The sequence below is a fragment of the Pleurodeles waltl genome, chromosome 3_1, assembly GCF_031143425.1.
Source record: "Pleurodeles waltl isolate 20211129_DDA chromosome 3_1, aPleWal1.hap1.20221129, whole genome shotgun sequence".
NCBI classification, from domain to species: Eukaryota; Metazoa; Chordata; class Amphibia; order Caudata; family Salamandridae; genus Pleurodeles; species Pleurodeles waltl.
In genome coordinates, this window is record NC_090440.1 from 1,482,663,708 (window position 1) to 1,482,676,740 (window position 13,033).

A 13,033-nucleotide genomic window follows, 5' to 3' on the forward strand; every position below is an offset into this window, starting at 1 on the left:
CTGTGCGGGTGTATTTCACTAGCCAGTGACATATGTCCTCCTCCTCAATGCTGTTGTCTGAGCAGTATAACATTTGGGATGTTCCATGGTGTCATTGCAGCTATTGTGACCCAGGCACAGGGTGGACCCTGACATATACAGCATGGGTATGACATTAGTGCTGTGTACCTCATAATGTTTATGCCAATGGTTGATGTTTGTAGTAACTATGGACATTCACATTTGACAGGATTAGCACATTTGTATTGATTACAGGGGATTGATAAAGTTGTCATCCTGAACCCTCTAATTTGGGTGTGTTTGATCTATGGGCACGTAACTGCCATTAGCTACTTGACCTGTACACACAGCAGAGGTGGTAGTGGCAACTTTTGTCAATGTTAAATTCCACTTGCCGATATGGCCTGAGACTGTTAATTGAGCCCTAGTTCATGTAGGGAGAATACCAGCTGTCGTGTGACAGAAGACCAGTTTTACATTGTACCCTACCCTCCTGGACTGGCTTTACCTTTCCAACATCCTTGACATGGCAGCATACCCCAATGCAAAGGTTGTTGGTGTAGTGTAGTACTGTGCCCCAAGTTTCCTCTGAACAGCCCATGTCCCTGTGCCATGCCCCTTTACCCATTCCACTCCCTGAATATCATGACTTACATGCATTGTGTAGTAGGTATGTCCACTACCCCTGCTTACAGTTAACATTTGGGCATTTTAGTTCCCCATGAGACTTACCCTGCATCTGTGTTGTCTCCTGGTAGTCTGGGCTGTCCTGTCCTTGAATCCCTGTGACGATCTCCTCAGGGATGACGGCTGCCACCATCGCCTCCATGTGGTCCAGGGCCTCCTGCGGTGCATGACTCCTACCTCCAGTCTGCAGTGCTGCTTTCCTGTTCCTGGCCATCTTTTCCTTGGTCCTGCGCTTGCAGTCATGCCAGCATTTCTTGCACTCGATAACTGTTCTCCGTACTTCTGCCACACTGTTTATCTTGTCAACAATTTGTTGCCATATTGCCTCTCTCCTACTAATTGGCAATTTAGAGGTGACAAAAAGTTGGTGCTGGTGTTCCGTCATCTCTTTCACCAGTATTTCCGGCTCCTCTGCACTGAACCGACACTTCATTTTCTTCTTCTCCCTCTCCTGGGTCTTGTGTGTGTCCTCCTAGCTGGTTTCTTGTATGTTGTCATCTTCCTTGGGTCTCTCAAAGCTTCTGGGATCCATTTTGGCTCTCCTTTGCACATTTTGCTGTATTTGCGCCGGTTTTTGAAGCAATTGCGTCAAAGAAAGGCGCGTATCCGGTTTGCGACGTCGTAAACCGGATCAAAGTCATTTTCGCCACATTAACGTCGTTTTTCTTTACGACGTGACGCATTGGTTTGAGTAAAAAAAAATGACTCACACCAGTGGTTTGCACCACTGAGCGTCAAAGTATAAATTTGACGTCCGAGCGACGTAAAGAAATGGCGTTAGCTGGAGTTAAACTTTTTGACACAAAACTGCGTTGGCACAGTTTTGCGTCAGAAGTATAAATATTGCCCTTAGTTGTTTCTTCATTGCTATTGATGCTGACACAAGCGATGCTGAAGACATGTAGGCATATAGACCTCTCTGCCACCTAGACGTAAATAGCTTGCTTGAGAAGAGGTTTGAAGCCACCCATAGCAAGCTAATCCAATCTGATTATCAGACAAAGCTTATATCATTTTCATGCAGCCACTCAGAAAGAACTGTACTTCTTAGGATGAACAATTGCTACTAGAAGATATGGTGAAAGGGTGCAGGCCCACAGAGGTATTCACTGCTGTTGTATGATGTAATTGTTAAAATGTATTTAGATGATTTTAATTTCTATGTACAATACCTAGACATCAAGTTTAAACCACTTATGATGAAAGGTGTGGGATTTGGAGAATATTCTGGTCTAGGAATACATTATTAAAAATTCTATGGTGCGTTATTCACAAACTGCATTTTTTAGGCTTAGTATTATTACACTAGTACTAATAAAGTACTGCAAAATACTATTCACAAGCTTACAAGTATAAATTGCACATCCACCTCTCCTATACTTCCTATGGGGAGATCTCACATTTGCAAGTTTACTACTTATTAGTAGATGGGAGAGCAACCAGAAAACATGGTAAGGGTCACACTTAGGCCCATATTTATACTTTTTTAGCGTCGCAATTGCGTCATTTTGTGATGCAGAAGCCGCGCAAACTTGCAAAATACAAATGTATTTTGTTATTTTGCGCCGTTTTTGCGACAAAAAGCAGTGCAAACGCGGCCCCAAAAAAGTATAAATATGGGCCTTATTTCTAAATGGGAGGGAGGAGTAAGGAGGTGTTTAGGGTGACACATGCACCAACCATACAAAAGAGTAAGCCTATTGCTGTTAACAAACTGCAGTCCTAAAAAGCCAAAAGGTGACCAAAAGTAAAATACTCCAGCTCTTAGCTGCTGTATGTGTAGCACCAAACATGGCTAACTTCTAGTACTGCATCACACTCCCAAAGAAAATAATGGACTTGAAATAAAACACTGTAGTAAAAATACTTTTATGTTAAATACTGATGTAAATTAATTCCATATATTTATTTTAAATGTAGAACAAAATAAAAATGTTACTACATTATTAACTACGTTTTTAAATTAAATATATAATGCAAATATTATAAAACATTTTTGTGAAATTTAAAATAAAAATAAGTTCTCACTTAAAGTAAAAAACTATTATGCATTAATAATAAATAATACAAGTGATGTATAGAATATTAATTATATTTTAATCAGAAATATTGCTACAACAATTTATAAATTCAAAAAGATTGTTGAAATATTTGTGTAATTAAATAAACTGTGTGTTTTATTTTTAGATATTTTTACAATGAAATGATATCTATATTTGAACTTTTTTTCAATAATTTCAATTAACACAATTTCCATTTAAGTCCCTATCTCCATTATATTCAGTGGGAGTGTGTTGCAGTACCAGTGGTTGGCATTGTGTGCTGCTGGACTTACCAAAGTATCCTTTTGAGAGTAATAACTTTAACTCGTAAATTTTGCTCTACACACTGTTTCAGGAGATAGGAATGTGTAAGTCTACACTTTTGAGTAGCTTTATACTCCAATTTTGTGAATAGCCCAAAGTAGTAAAGTTACTTAAAAGTGTAAAGTGTAACTTATTCACAAGTGTAAGTTAACTCTTTGAATATCCTCAAAAACATTCACATTGTCGCCAGCCGTAGCCGAGTGTGGGCCAGAACCTTTATTTAAATGGTGTCATGATTCATTACGTTTGGTGTCCCTGTTCGTAGGAAATATGATGCACTTCTTTCGACCAATTTTGTTTTAGAGCTAAAACAGTAGAAGAATGACATTGAATGAAATGGTCCAATTGGTTATTCCAAGTTTTCTTTGTCTGTCTTTGAAATTCATAAGCCCCTTTCCAAAATATTCATCAGTAGATTATGCTGGTTGTTGACTACGCTCGTCTTTGTGAATTCCAGAATTACGATTGAATAGGAAATGCCGCCTTCTGACTAAAGAGGGTCTCAAAATGCGATTGTTTTAGCATCATCTTTCTGCTGAGGCGGATTATACTTCATGTAGGTATATTTCACATCTTGAGTTACCACATGTCCTTATAATGGAGCCCTTGTCTATCCAGCATCTCTTCAATTGAAGTGGTTTGGCTAAGTCCAAGGTCATGGGTGCTGACTTTAATATTTGGAGAATGTTTTGGATGGCCTGTAGGACCTCATGTGGGCTCAGAAGACTTGAGCATCCATATTGTTTTCTACTATCTAATAAGGACATAGATGCCCCAGTTTTCATAGGATGAGAAAGAAATTGCCAGAACCTTTGCCTAATGGGGCCACTTTGATGGAGGGCTGTCCCTGCAATGCTTTTGATCTAATTTTAAAGTCAAACACGCCATCACTTTTCATACACGTTAGTGCTTGCTGCTCCAAACTATTACAGCTCTGCAATATGCTTTTAAAGCCCTGTGAATGAGCAGGTTAATATAGAGTTTAATCCCACCGCCTAGGAGTTTTTCATGGACCTAAGGTGCCGAGGTCTGGATGGCTAGTAGCCTTAGCTATGGCAACTGATGAAGCCCGTGGGGTCTCCATATGCCATCAGACAAATTCATAGGTCGTGGAACCACAGGGTTTCATTCAGCCAACGCTTAGCTGGACCAGGGTTCCACGTTCCCAGCTGTTTTGAAGTGGAACGCTGGGCCACTTGATTATAACGCTCCCTACCTCGTCTTAATGAAAACAGGATGACCATCACTAGATTTCCCTGCTAGGGACTACCATGTGAAGCATGGCAGTCTCCCCCTTGAATTGGTTCGCGACTGACGCACAGCAGCAGAAGTCTCTGCACATCAGAGCAATTGCTTTTTAGTTTTTACAAAACTAGCTCCCATTTTCGAAGTTTGTTTTTAAATAAAAAAAGAAAGCTTTTCAGAGCAGGACGTAAACAACACTGTGCTGCTGGACATAGTGCCTTGCCTTGGCTGCAGCTGCTGTACCAGTGGTCTCATTGAAGTCATGGTGATCGCAACCAGGCACATGGAGATCTCATTAAAAGGACCCCTGCTAGAGGAAAGGCGGCCCAGTTCCAACCTGGCCAGCCGCCCTCCATGGTTTAAATCACCCATCGTGTCTTGTATGTAAATTGAGACCAATTGGGGTGTGCGTCTACTCCACCCTATAGCCAGCTTTTGTTTAGCTAGTAAAAGTGCCAAGTTGGTAAAGCTGTCTATGGTACGAGGGATCTTCCGGACATACCAATGCAAGGCCAGGAGCAGGGATGAGTTCAGTTTTAAATTAATCACAGCAGAAATGTCTGAACATAGCTCACCCCAGAAGGTCCTTTTTCCTGGTACATCCAGGTAAGGTTATAAAATCAGCTTTAGGGTACCTGCACCTTGAGCACTCATGCTGACATCTAGCTTAAGTATCTTTTCCCTCTGAAATACAATAAGCTCTTTGGGACGAGTTAATAGTATAATAGTCTACACCAGTAGTTAAGGGCATTTTCCTTGCCTCTGCATAGCAAAATGCCCAGTGTTGGTCAGTCAAGAAGAACTCAAATTTATGTCATTGTGAAATCGAACCAAGACACCTCCAGAATGTCTAGCTTCTTTGTAGCTGCACATACACAGGATACTAGGTGGCACAGTTCAGATCCATTGATCCTCAGTGATAGTGATGCATTCGCCTCAGGAATCGCCTGGAGTGAAAAACATTGTAAGACAAGGACTCCAGTCACATAGCTGCAATTCAATGAACATTGTATTGAGATATTGCAGCTGGCATGGCTTGCGTCATATGGTCAGTGCAGATCCATGTACACACGTGCTCAAAACATCAAGCTCACACGGAATGGCTACTGCGTCCCAAGACAGAACTTCAGTGAAACTGCCCGAAGAGGGATTTATAAAATCCTCTGGCCCATATGCACTAATGCTTTTCTCATAGACACCGAATGAGAAAACCCCTTTGATATGTCAGGCACTCTGCACAGAGAAGATCTCACCAAATGATCTCATATTCTAGTTTCATTACATGCAATTGTATAAATATGTCCATGTTAATACAACTGGTGGTTAGTTTTGAGGCTTCCATGTATGTGTGATAATATCATCAAATACTTGAAAGCTGCAAAGATAACTCTACAATAGTTGTGTCTACCTCTATTGGTATTATGGCTCCAACTCGTTTTTTTGTTGCATCTTTGAATGTGTATGTAGTTTTAGAGTTCTCTGCACTAACTTTAGATCTTAATCATATTTTGATAAAGCTGTATTAGAGAACATCTTTATCCACTAAGTTTATGTAAGCTTATATTTGTTTAGCTCCTCACGGCCATGACAAGAGTATTTCCAAATGACCTTCAGGGAGAGAGTTTGCTTTTAACCAGTAGCAGTGGGTTGAATGTTCTCCTCATGGTCCATGTAACACACCGGAGCTGTAGCGTATGCTGAAATTACAATACTGCGTGATGCTGCTGTATGTAATCATGCGTAGACCTACTGCTGAAAGTACAGTGTATGGTCCACAAAGCAGTCCTGATTTTTTACTTATTTAATTTATATGTATTGTCTTGGCATTTCTACTGATTTATATTATTGACTGTTGAAAAATACATCTAATGGCCAGAAGTAGTAATAAACGCATCTTGTTCTGTCAAAATTGTCTGTTCTATGCAATGTGTGCTGTTCAGAGAAACTTTTCTTGCCATTTTCCTCTGTCAGGTAAGGGTGATACTTGACTCTTTGAAGCTCTCAGGAAGGTCAAACAACAGTTTCAATGTACCTGAATGTAAACTGGCAGATGATTTAGGAGATCTCTGGGAAACATCAAGATTTGCAGACTGCACTCTATATGTAGGAGGGCAAGAATTTAAGTCGCATAAATCCATTCTAGCAGGTACACTCTGAAAACGTATTAATCAATATCATTTTTTATTTCAAATATACATTTTTGTAAGTTGTCTATTTTTGCTCTTTGATTACAGCACGGTCTCCAGTTTTTAATGCAATGTTTGAGCATGAAATGGAGGAAAGCAGAAAGGTAATTTTCAGTGTTAATATAGTGTTAATTATATTTATAGAGGACGTACACCCGAAGTTTTCCTGGGTCTAAAAAAGAAAACACATGACTGTAATAGACTGGAGGATGAGGCGGTTCAAGCCTATGATTGGCAGGGTAAATCTTGTTTAAATAGCAAGGTCTTGAATGCTGAACCCGAAATCTGATGGAGAACAAAGATGAGGTGTAAGAGAGTTCCATTCTGCAGGGGCTGAGATATAAAAACCTGTGACTTCCACGCCTGATTTTTTCAAGACTTCGAAATTCTAGCAACTTTGTTTAAGATTACCGAAGAGCATGGAAAACAATTGTGTTTAGAGATTTGTTTGGATATAAATTGGGGAGCCAAACAGCAAGTTTGAGTTGTATCCACTGTTTTACTGTCAGCTAGCGGCCATGTCAATTTCTGCTCTCAAGTCATCAACAAAGGGTAAAGTTACCATCTCGATATTATAACGAGGGCAGCTTGTAGAGGGTTGTGAGGAATTGGGTTGTTGACTGACTGGGCTAGCACAACTGCAATCCTTGTGAGGGTGAGGCACAAGCCAACTCTAATTTAACCTTTGTTCAACCTTCTGGTATCTTGGCACACAGAAGTCGGGCTTAGAGGCAATGTATAAAGTATTTATGTAACACTTTAAACAGTAATAACGTGAAAAACACCACACAAAAAGGATCTCACACCAAGTTAGAACGCCTTAATAAGAAAAACATTACCAAAACAACAGAAATCCAATCAGTAGAACCAGAGGTATGCATCTATAAAGACTTTAGGGAAACTAGAATAAAGCCCCAACAGTGAATATATGGTTGCACCCTACCAGGACAAACTCAGAAGTTCAGGCCATCCGGGATGGAGTGCTGGCTGACTACTAAGACCTAGTTCATAGCTGCCAAGGTTCACATTGCTTATCTGTGAGATTACTGTGGTTTAAGTGTCCTCATGTGTGACACTCCATGCTTTATACGTGACACTGTGTGTGAAAACTAACTGCTGTTAAAACCAGGCAAAAAAATTGTTGCAAAGATAATTATCAGAAAGACTCCACTTGGTTTACTTACTGACTTAAAACGTCACACTGAAAATGTTCTGGATATTAATCAACTGTTGCTTTGAATACATAAAAAATATGTAAAATGAAAAAAATGGCTGAACCATGGAGATGAAGAAACCGGTGACTTGAAAAGCAGTCTGCCCAGACTCCAGTACTTAATTTTCAAAGGGCATGTGTGGTACTGTAAGCTGAGATTGGGAACGGCAGCTATGCGTGCGCTATTGAGGTGCTTTCAAAGGCTGCGTCTGACAGGGAAAACACAGAAAAGAGAAATCTGTTTGCAGTTCATTGTACCTGGCATCAGAAAAAAATGAAATGCGTTGCAAATAAATGATGCATACAGAATAGGGGCATCTACCACTTCACATCACTACAGCTCTATGGGCCAGATCCACAAAGACCTTGCGCCTCCTTATGTTACATTTGTGTCATTTTTTCTGACACTTAAGTGGTGTTAAGGAGGCCATTCCCATTCGCCATATTTACAAAATGGCGCAATGCATGCATTTTATTGTAAATACGGTCCTACAATGGTGTCGTTAAGTGGCAGTAGTGGGATGCAAGAAAAGTGGCGTACGGAAATATGAAGCAAAATCTTGCTGGGTTTGATGTTTGCCCTTTCAACATGTATTATCAAACAGGCAACGTTCACACTAGAAAATCACTGCAATTACAGGAGACAGTGTAATTATGCTGTTTTCAGCAGTGTAATTCAGGGCAAAAATTAGAATAATCTGTGCCCACTAAAACCGAGTGACATACTTGAGCAGCCGACAAGTGCTTTCATCTTGTGTCTCCTCTGACACTGCCTGACTCATTAGTTTGGCAAATGGACACAGTCACGCTATGATGTATGTGTGTGATTATTGTTTACAACTTGCAGTCAGGTGATGCCATGTCTTGACACACCGCCACCTGTTAGTACGAGCCAGGCAGCACTGCACAAGTGCAGTGACTGGTACTGCACTCTACCAGACTTGCTGTGCGCGGTCCACACTTTGCTTGCTTGAGAGTGCTTGTTAGAGGGCGGCGCTCCCATCTCACTTATCTGCCTCAGCGCTATAAATGCAAGGATAGCGTAAACATTTTTGATGCAGTTTCTTTCAAATGAAGCAATCACTGATGAACATTTTTTAGGGAATTGTGACATAACAAAATAAAAGCTTACCAAACTGCTTGTTGTACACTTCTATCTCATAAATACCAAATTGTTTCATGGTAGAAAATGTCAAGGGAAACAGAGCTATATCGACCTATGATTTAATGCAATTAATTGAAGCAAAGAACTACAAATATGATACATTATGTAGTTGTTGGTTAGTACAAAATATTCCTCAAACACAACTCAGTTACCACAGCTCTGTGAAACAGTCTTGTCAGTTGTGTTCCTATTCCCAAGCTGTAATTTATTCTGATGGGAACAACATGATGTTTTACTTTCGTATTCTGGATCTGCGCATTATATACCAGTTGGGAAAATTTACCCTGTTAATGAATTGAGAAGTATGATCTGGATGCACGGTATTAGAATTATTTCAGCGTTCTCACCTGAGCCAGCATGAGTTCATCCATTCAAAACATAACTCCCCTTCAGCATCATCAAATACTGCACCCTGCATATACATTCTGCCCTTTGTCTTAATCTTTGTTTCGTAATGCAATTATCTTTGTCAAAGTGCTTATGCACACTTCCAACATGAGGTAGTAGTGTGGCTGCATATTCATATACTGCATGTACATCAAATGTGACAGAAAAATATTTAGTCTTTTCTAATAGCTAGTCATTCCTAAAAATGTGTGCACCTGTTTTGCGTTATTGGAGGTGGTAACCAAAATGGTATTTTATGCACTCTGCGTCCAATTACCTCCTCCCTTTTGCCAGAAAGTTTCCCAACCAAGAACCCACTAGTTGAACAAATTTCCATACTATTAGGGAATGCCTTTAGTTTCAGGTGACTTAAAACTCAGTAATTTATATTATCTGTGACGTAGTGCTTTCCAATAGTGCTGACCAAAACCAAATAATTTGCTTTCTGTATATCAATATCATACCTTATCAACATGTAAGAGTATCAAATTTGTACATATTTTCCTTACAAAAACGGTCAATATACTCTTGGAGGAGTCTGCATGAAGCAATAAGAAATCCGTCACAGATCTCAACATTAGTCCTAATTCAGACTAATAATTTAGTGTTTCAGAAAAGCATGTCTGTCTGCCTGCACCTTCTATATTCTGATTGGTGTTTTGTTCTCTCTGTCCTCTTTGTAACTGTTCTTGCTCACCTTTTGCACATTTCTGTACTAACATTTCTTGTTCTCCACAGGCTACATCACACACCTTTTCAATCTTTTTCCTTCCATAGTTCACTACTTTCTGAAACGTATCTCTTGACTCTGTCAACTGTCTCCCTCTTGTACAATCCTTCCATGCATAAAATGCCCCCCACTGTAATGATATTACCTTTTATCCTTTCATTTCCTATTCTCTCAAACTGTCTTCTAAATAATCTATTCTGCTTTCCTCAAATGACCCCCCTTTTGGCCATTGTCTCTGTAGGTCTTCACGTGTAATATAAACCCAAGTGTCAAAAAACGAAGTCATATGGTAACCACATGCGATGTTAGCATGTTAGGCTCTGGTGGTTCTAAAGTTTCATCAAATTTCTTACTTCTGTTACAACACTTAAACATGTAACAAAACATTTCACAAAAACAACCCATTACAATGCAAAAACAATTGTTTTATACTGCAGTTTCAGTTTTTGGCTAGATCTAGTTTGCAACCAATACTCCTTATAAAATGTACTCTCCAGTTTCTGAAACATTCTAGTAAATCCTAGGGACTTTTAAATACTTGTTTCAGTATTTATTGTAGCTACCTTCACCTTTTAATGCCTGGGGACGTCAACCCCTACTGGGATAAAAACAGGAACTTTGATCCTGTTTAAGGTGGGGACTCAGACCCTACCATATACAGGGGACTCTAGCACTCCATCTCCTCTATAAAGTCAGTTTAAACCCCCAAAAAACAAGAACATTTAAGTGGAACCCTGTTCCCTTTTTTGCACCATGGACCTAGTCCTGGTGCCAGTTTACAATGTTCAAAGTTGAACCCTGTTCCACTTTATTCAACCCAGACCCAGTCCTGGTGTCTTACCTGGTTTCACGATGACTGAGAGTGACTGTCAGACAACTCACCTCTTACTGTTTGAATAGAGCTGATAAGTTCACGTGTCTCGGGGGGCTCTACAGAGTCCTTCGTCTAGGTCTGCCGGAACAAACTCCAATGAAGGCAGTGGCCATCTAAGACAGCTGTACTCTCTGGCCCTGCGACCACAGAGTTTCTTCCGTCTGAAACTATCAGTCTGATCCGAGTCACGGCACCAAATTGTCAATACAAATATCTGAATAGAAATGAACAGTCAGAACACAATCATGGTGATAAAACGAAGCAAAGGTTTATTTGCTATAATCCAAGGCCGAAGCCTTACAGAAACTGTGGGTGAGCTTCGTTCTTCTTAAGTTGGGATGCACCTTTTATAGGTTTGACAGCCATTGGTTTGCATTACAAACACTATTTCATCATCCACAAGCAGCTGCAAAGAAAAATAATGACATTTTAAAGGAAAGATAAGCTTAACAGTAGGTAATTTATGATGGTGACATCTCAAGGGGGGCTGTGATCACCCCTTATCTTAGCTTCAAGGCCCCTGTTTGAAGCAAATTGCATTTTGTACGTGGCAACCCAGCCTGCCTAAAGGGCACATCCTGGTTACATATTGAAAAAGGATATCATTTTTGAACACAGGTCACTTTTATCTAAACTAAAAAATACTATTCTCACAAGTAAGTGCTCTGGCAGGATATTCATTGCAAAAAAGCCAATTATTTTCTTGAGTTTCTCAGAGTTCAGGGTTACACGCAAACACAGAGTTGAGATTAGACGGCCTTGTGTGCCTACGCTCTTGCACCTGCATTTTATAATTAACTCAGCAAGGCTAAAGCTTCACATATTATCTTAAGAGGCCATTTTCACAGAAGTGTGAGCATTTCTTTGAAAACTATTCTAAAAGCACTATTCAAAATGGAGGATATATTGCTAATGTTTGAACAGCGTTTCAAATCTATATTTTTTTCTTCTTTACCAAAGCTCACCTTCCATGCCGTTCCCCCTGAGCGCATAAAATGAGGTAAGTGCCTCAAGTTCATACGTGAACCCCTGCCTGATATGAATCTTCACTGGTCCTCATGCGTTAAGTGTGGGACCAATCCCCTCAGCCGGGTGGCCAGGTCTTTTGAAAGAAGCTTGTAGTCAACATTAATCATCTGTAAGGGGCGGTAAGTTCACGGATCTGCAGGGTCCTTGTCCGGTTTGGGGATCATGATTATTATCGCCTCCCACATGGAAAGGGGGAGAACCTCCTCTGCTGCACCTCCTGGAGTGGTTCAAGGTGTTTCGGAAGCATTGGACCTTGTACTGATGATACCACTCCCCTGGGCAGTTGTCTCAAAGCCTCTTCCGATTCCTCCCCAGGCAGGTCTGCCTCCAGCTGCGCGTTTTGCTCCCCACTCAACCTAAGAACCTCCACCTGGTCCAGAAAGTCTGCTATCACCTCTTGGGCCATGGGGGCGGGAGCACGCTATACACCATCTTTAGGTGTCTGTGAAGTAAAGCATTAATGGTCACCTGGGAGGATGCCATGCCCCTCTCTGATGTGACAAGGCTTAGGACCTGTGGATGGGGATGTTACGCAGCCATGCTAGTAGGCAACCTGGTCTGTCACCCTTGCGAGGCAAGCGCTGCTGATATTCCTGTCTGGTGAACTTGTCAGCGTGATCCGCGGGTTAATCTCCCTCATCATCCCTCCCTGGGAGTTTGGACTAGAAGGTCTCCAGGCGTGTCTCATTATCACTAGGTTCTGCCTCTAAATGTCGACACATGGCGTGGATTTTAGAAATTCACTTCCTGTTTAAGGCATCCCACTCTGTACCCCGCGTGTCACCCGGAGTGCCAATTTGTGGCAGAGTTATCATCTAAAATTGCACAGAGATCCTCCAGGAACAGAACATCACCGAGCACATCAGGTATCAGCCTCCACAACAGCACTCATTGCCTCTGAGTCTCTAGTCTCCACTCCACCAGCAATGGGGCACAGCCCAAAAGAGAAAGTACCAGGTATATGGTTTCACCCACCTCCTGTGTGATGTCCCCTGTCACCAGGATTCTATTCAGCCTTCTATGGGTACCGTGTACCACCTTATGTCAAGAGCACCTCCCAGGGTGCTGTGCTCTACAGAAATGTATGCAGTCATGGTGTCCAGGGGCCCTGCAGTCATCTGGGGCTTTGTCCCCCTCTTGGGTGGGTGTCA

The 13,033-nt window shown here is 41.1% G+C and overlaps 1 protein-coding gene across 1 annotated transcript in view; it reads left to right on the forward strand.

Moving 5' to 3' along the window:
- The window catches only part of SPOPL (speckle type BTB/POZ protein like), a 414,483-nt gene that overhangs the window by 172,508 nt on the left and 228,942 nt on the right, over positions 1-13,033 (forward strand). Inside the window, exons 6-7 of the mRNA XM_069221532.1 lie at positions 6,270-6,444; positions 6,533-6,588. Coding sequence (XP_069077633.1) covers positions 6,270-6,444; positions 6,533-6,588 — 231 coding nt within the window. The remainder of the gene's footprint in view (positions 1-6,269; positions 6,445-6,532; positions 6,589-13,033) is intronic.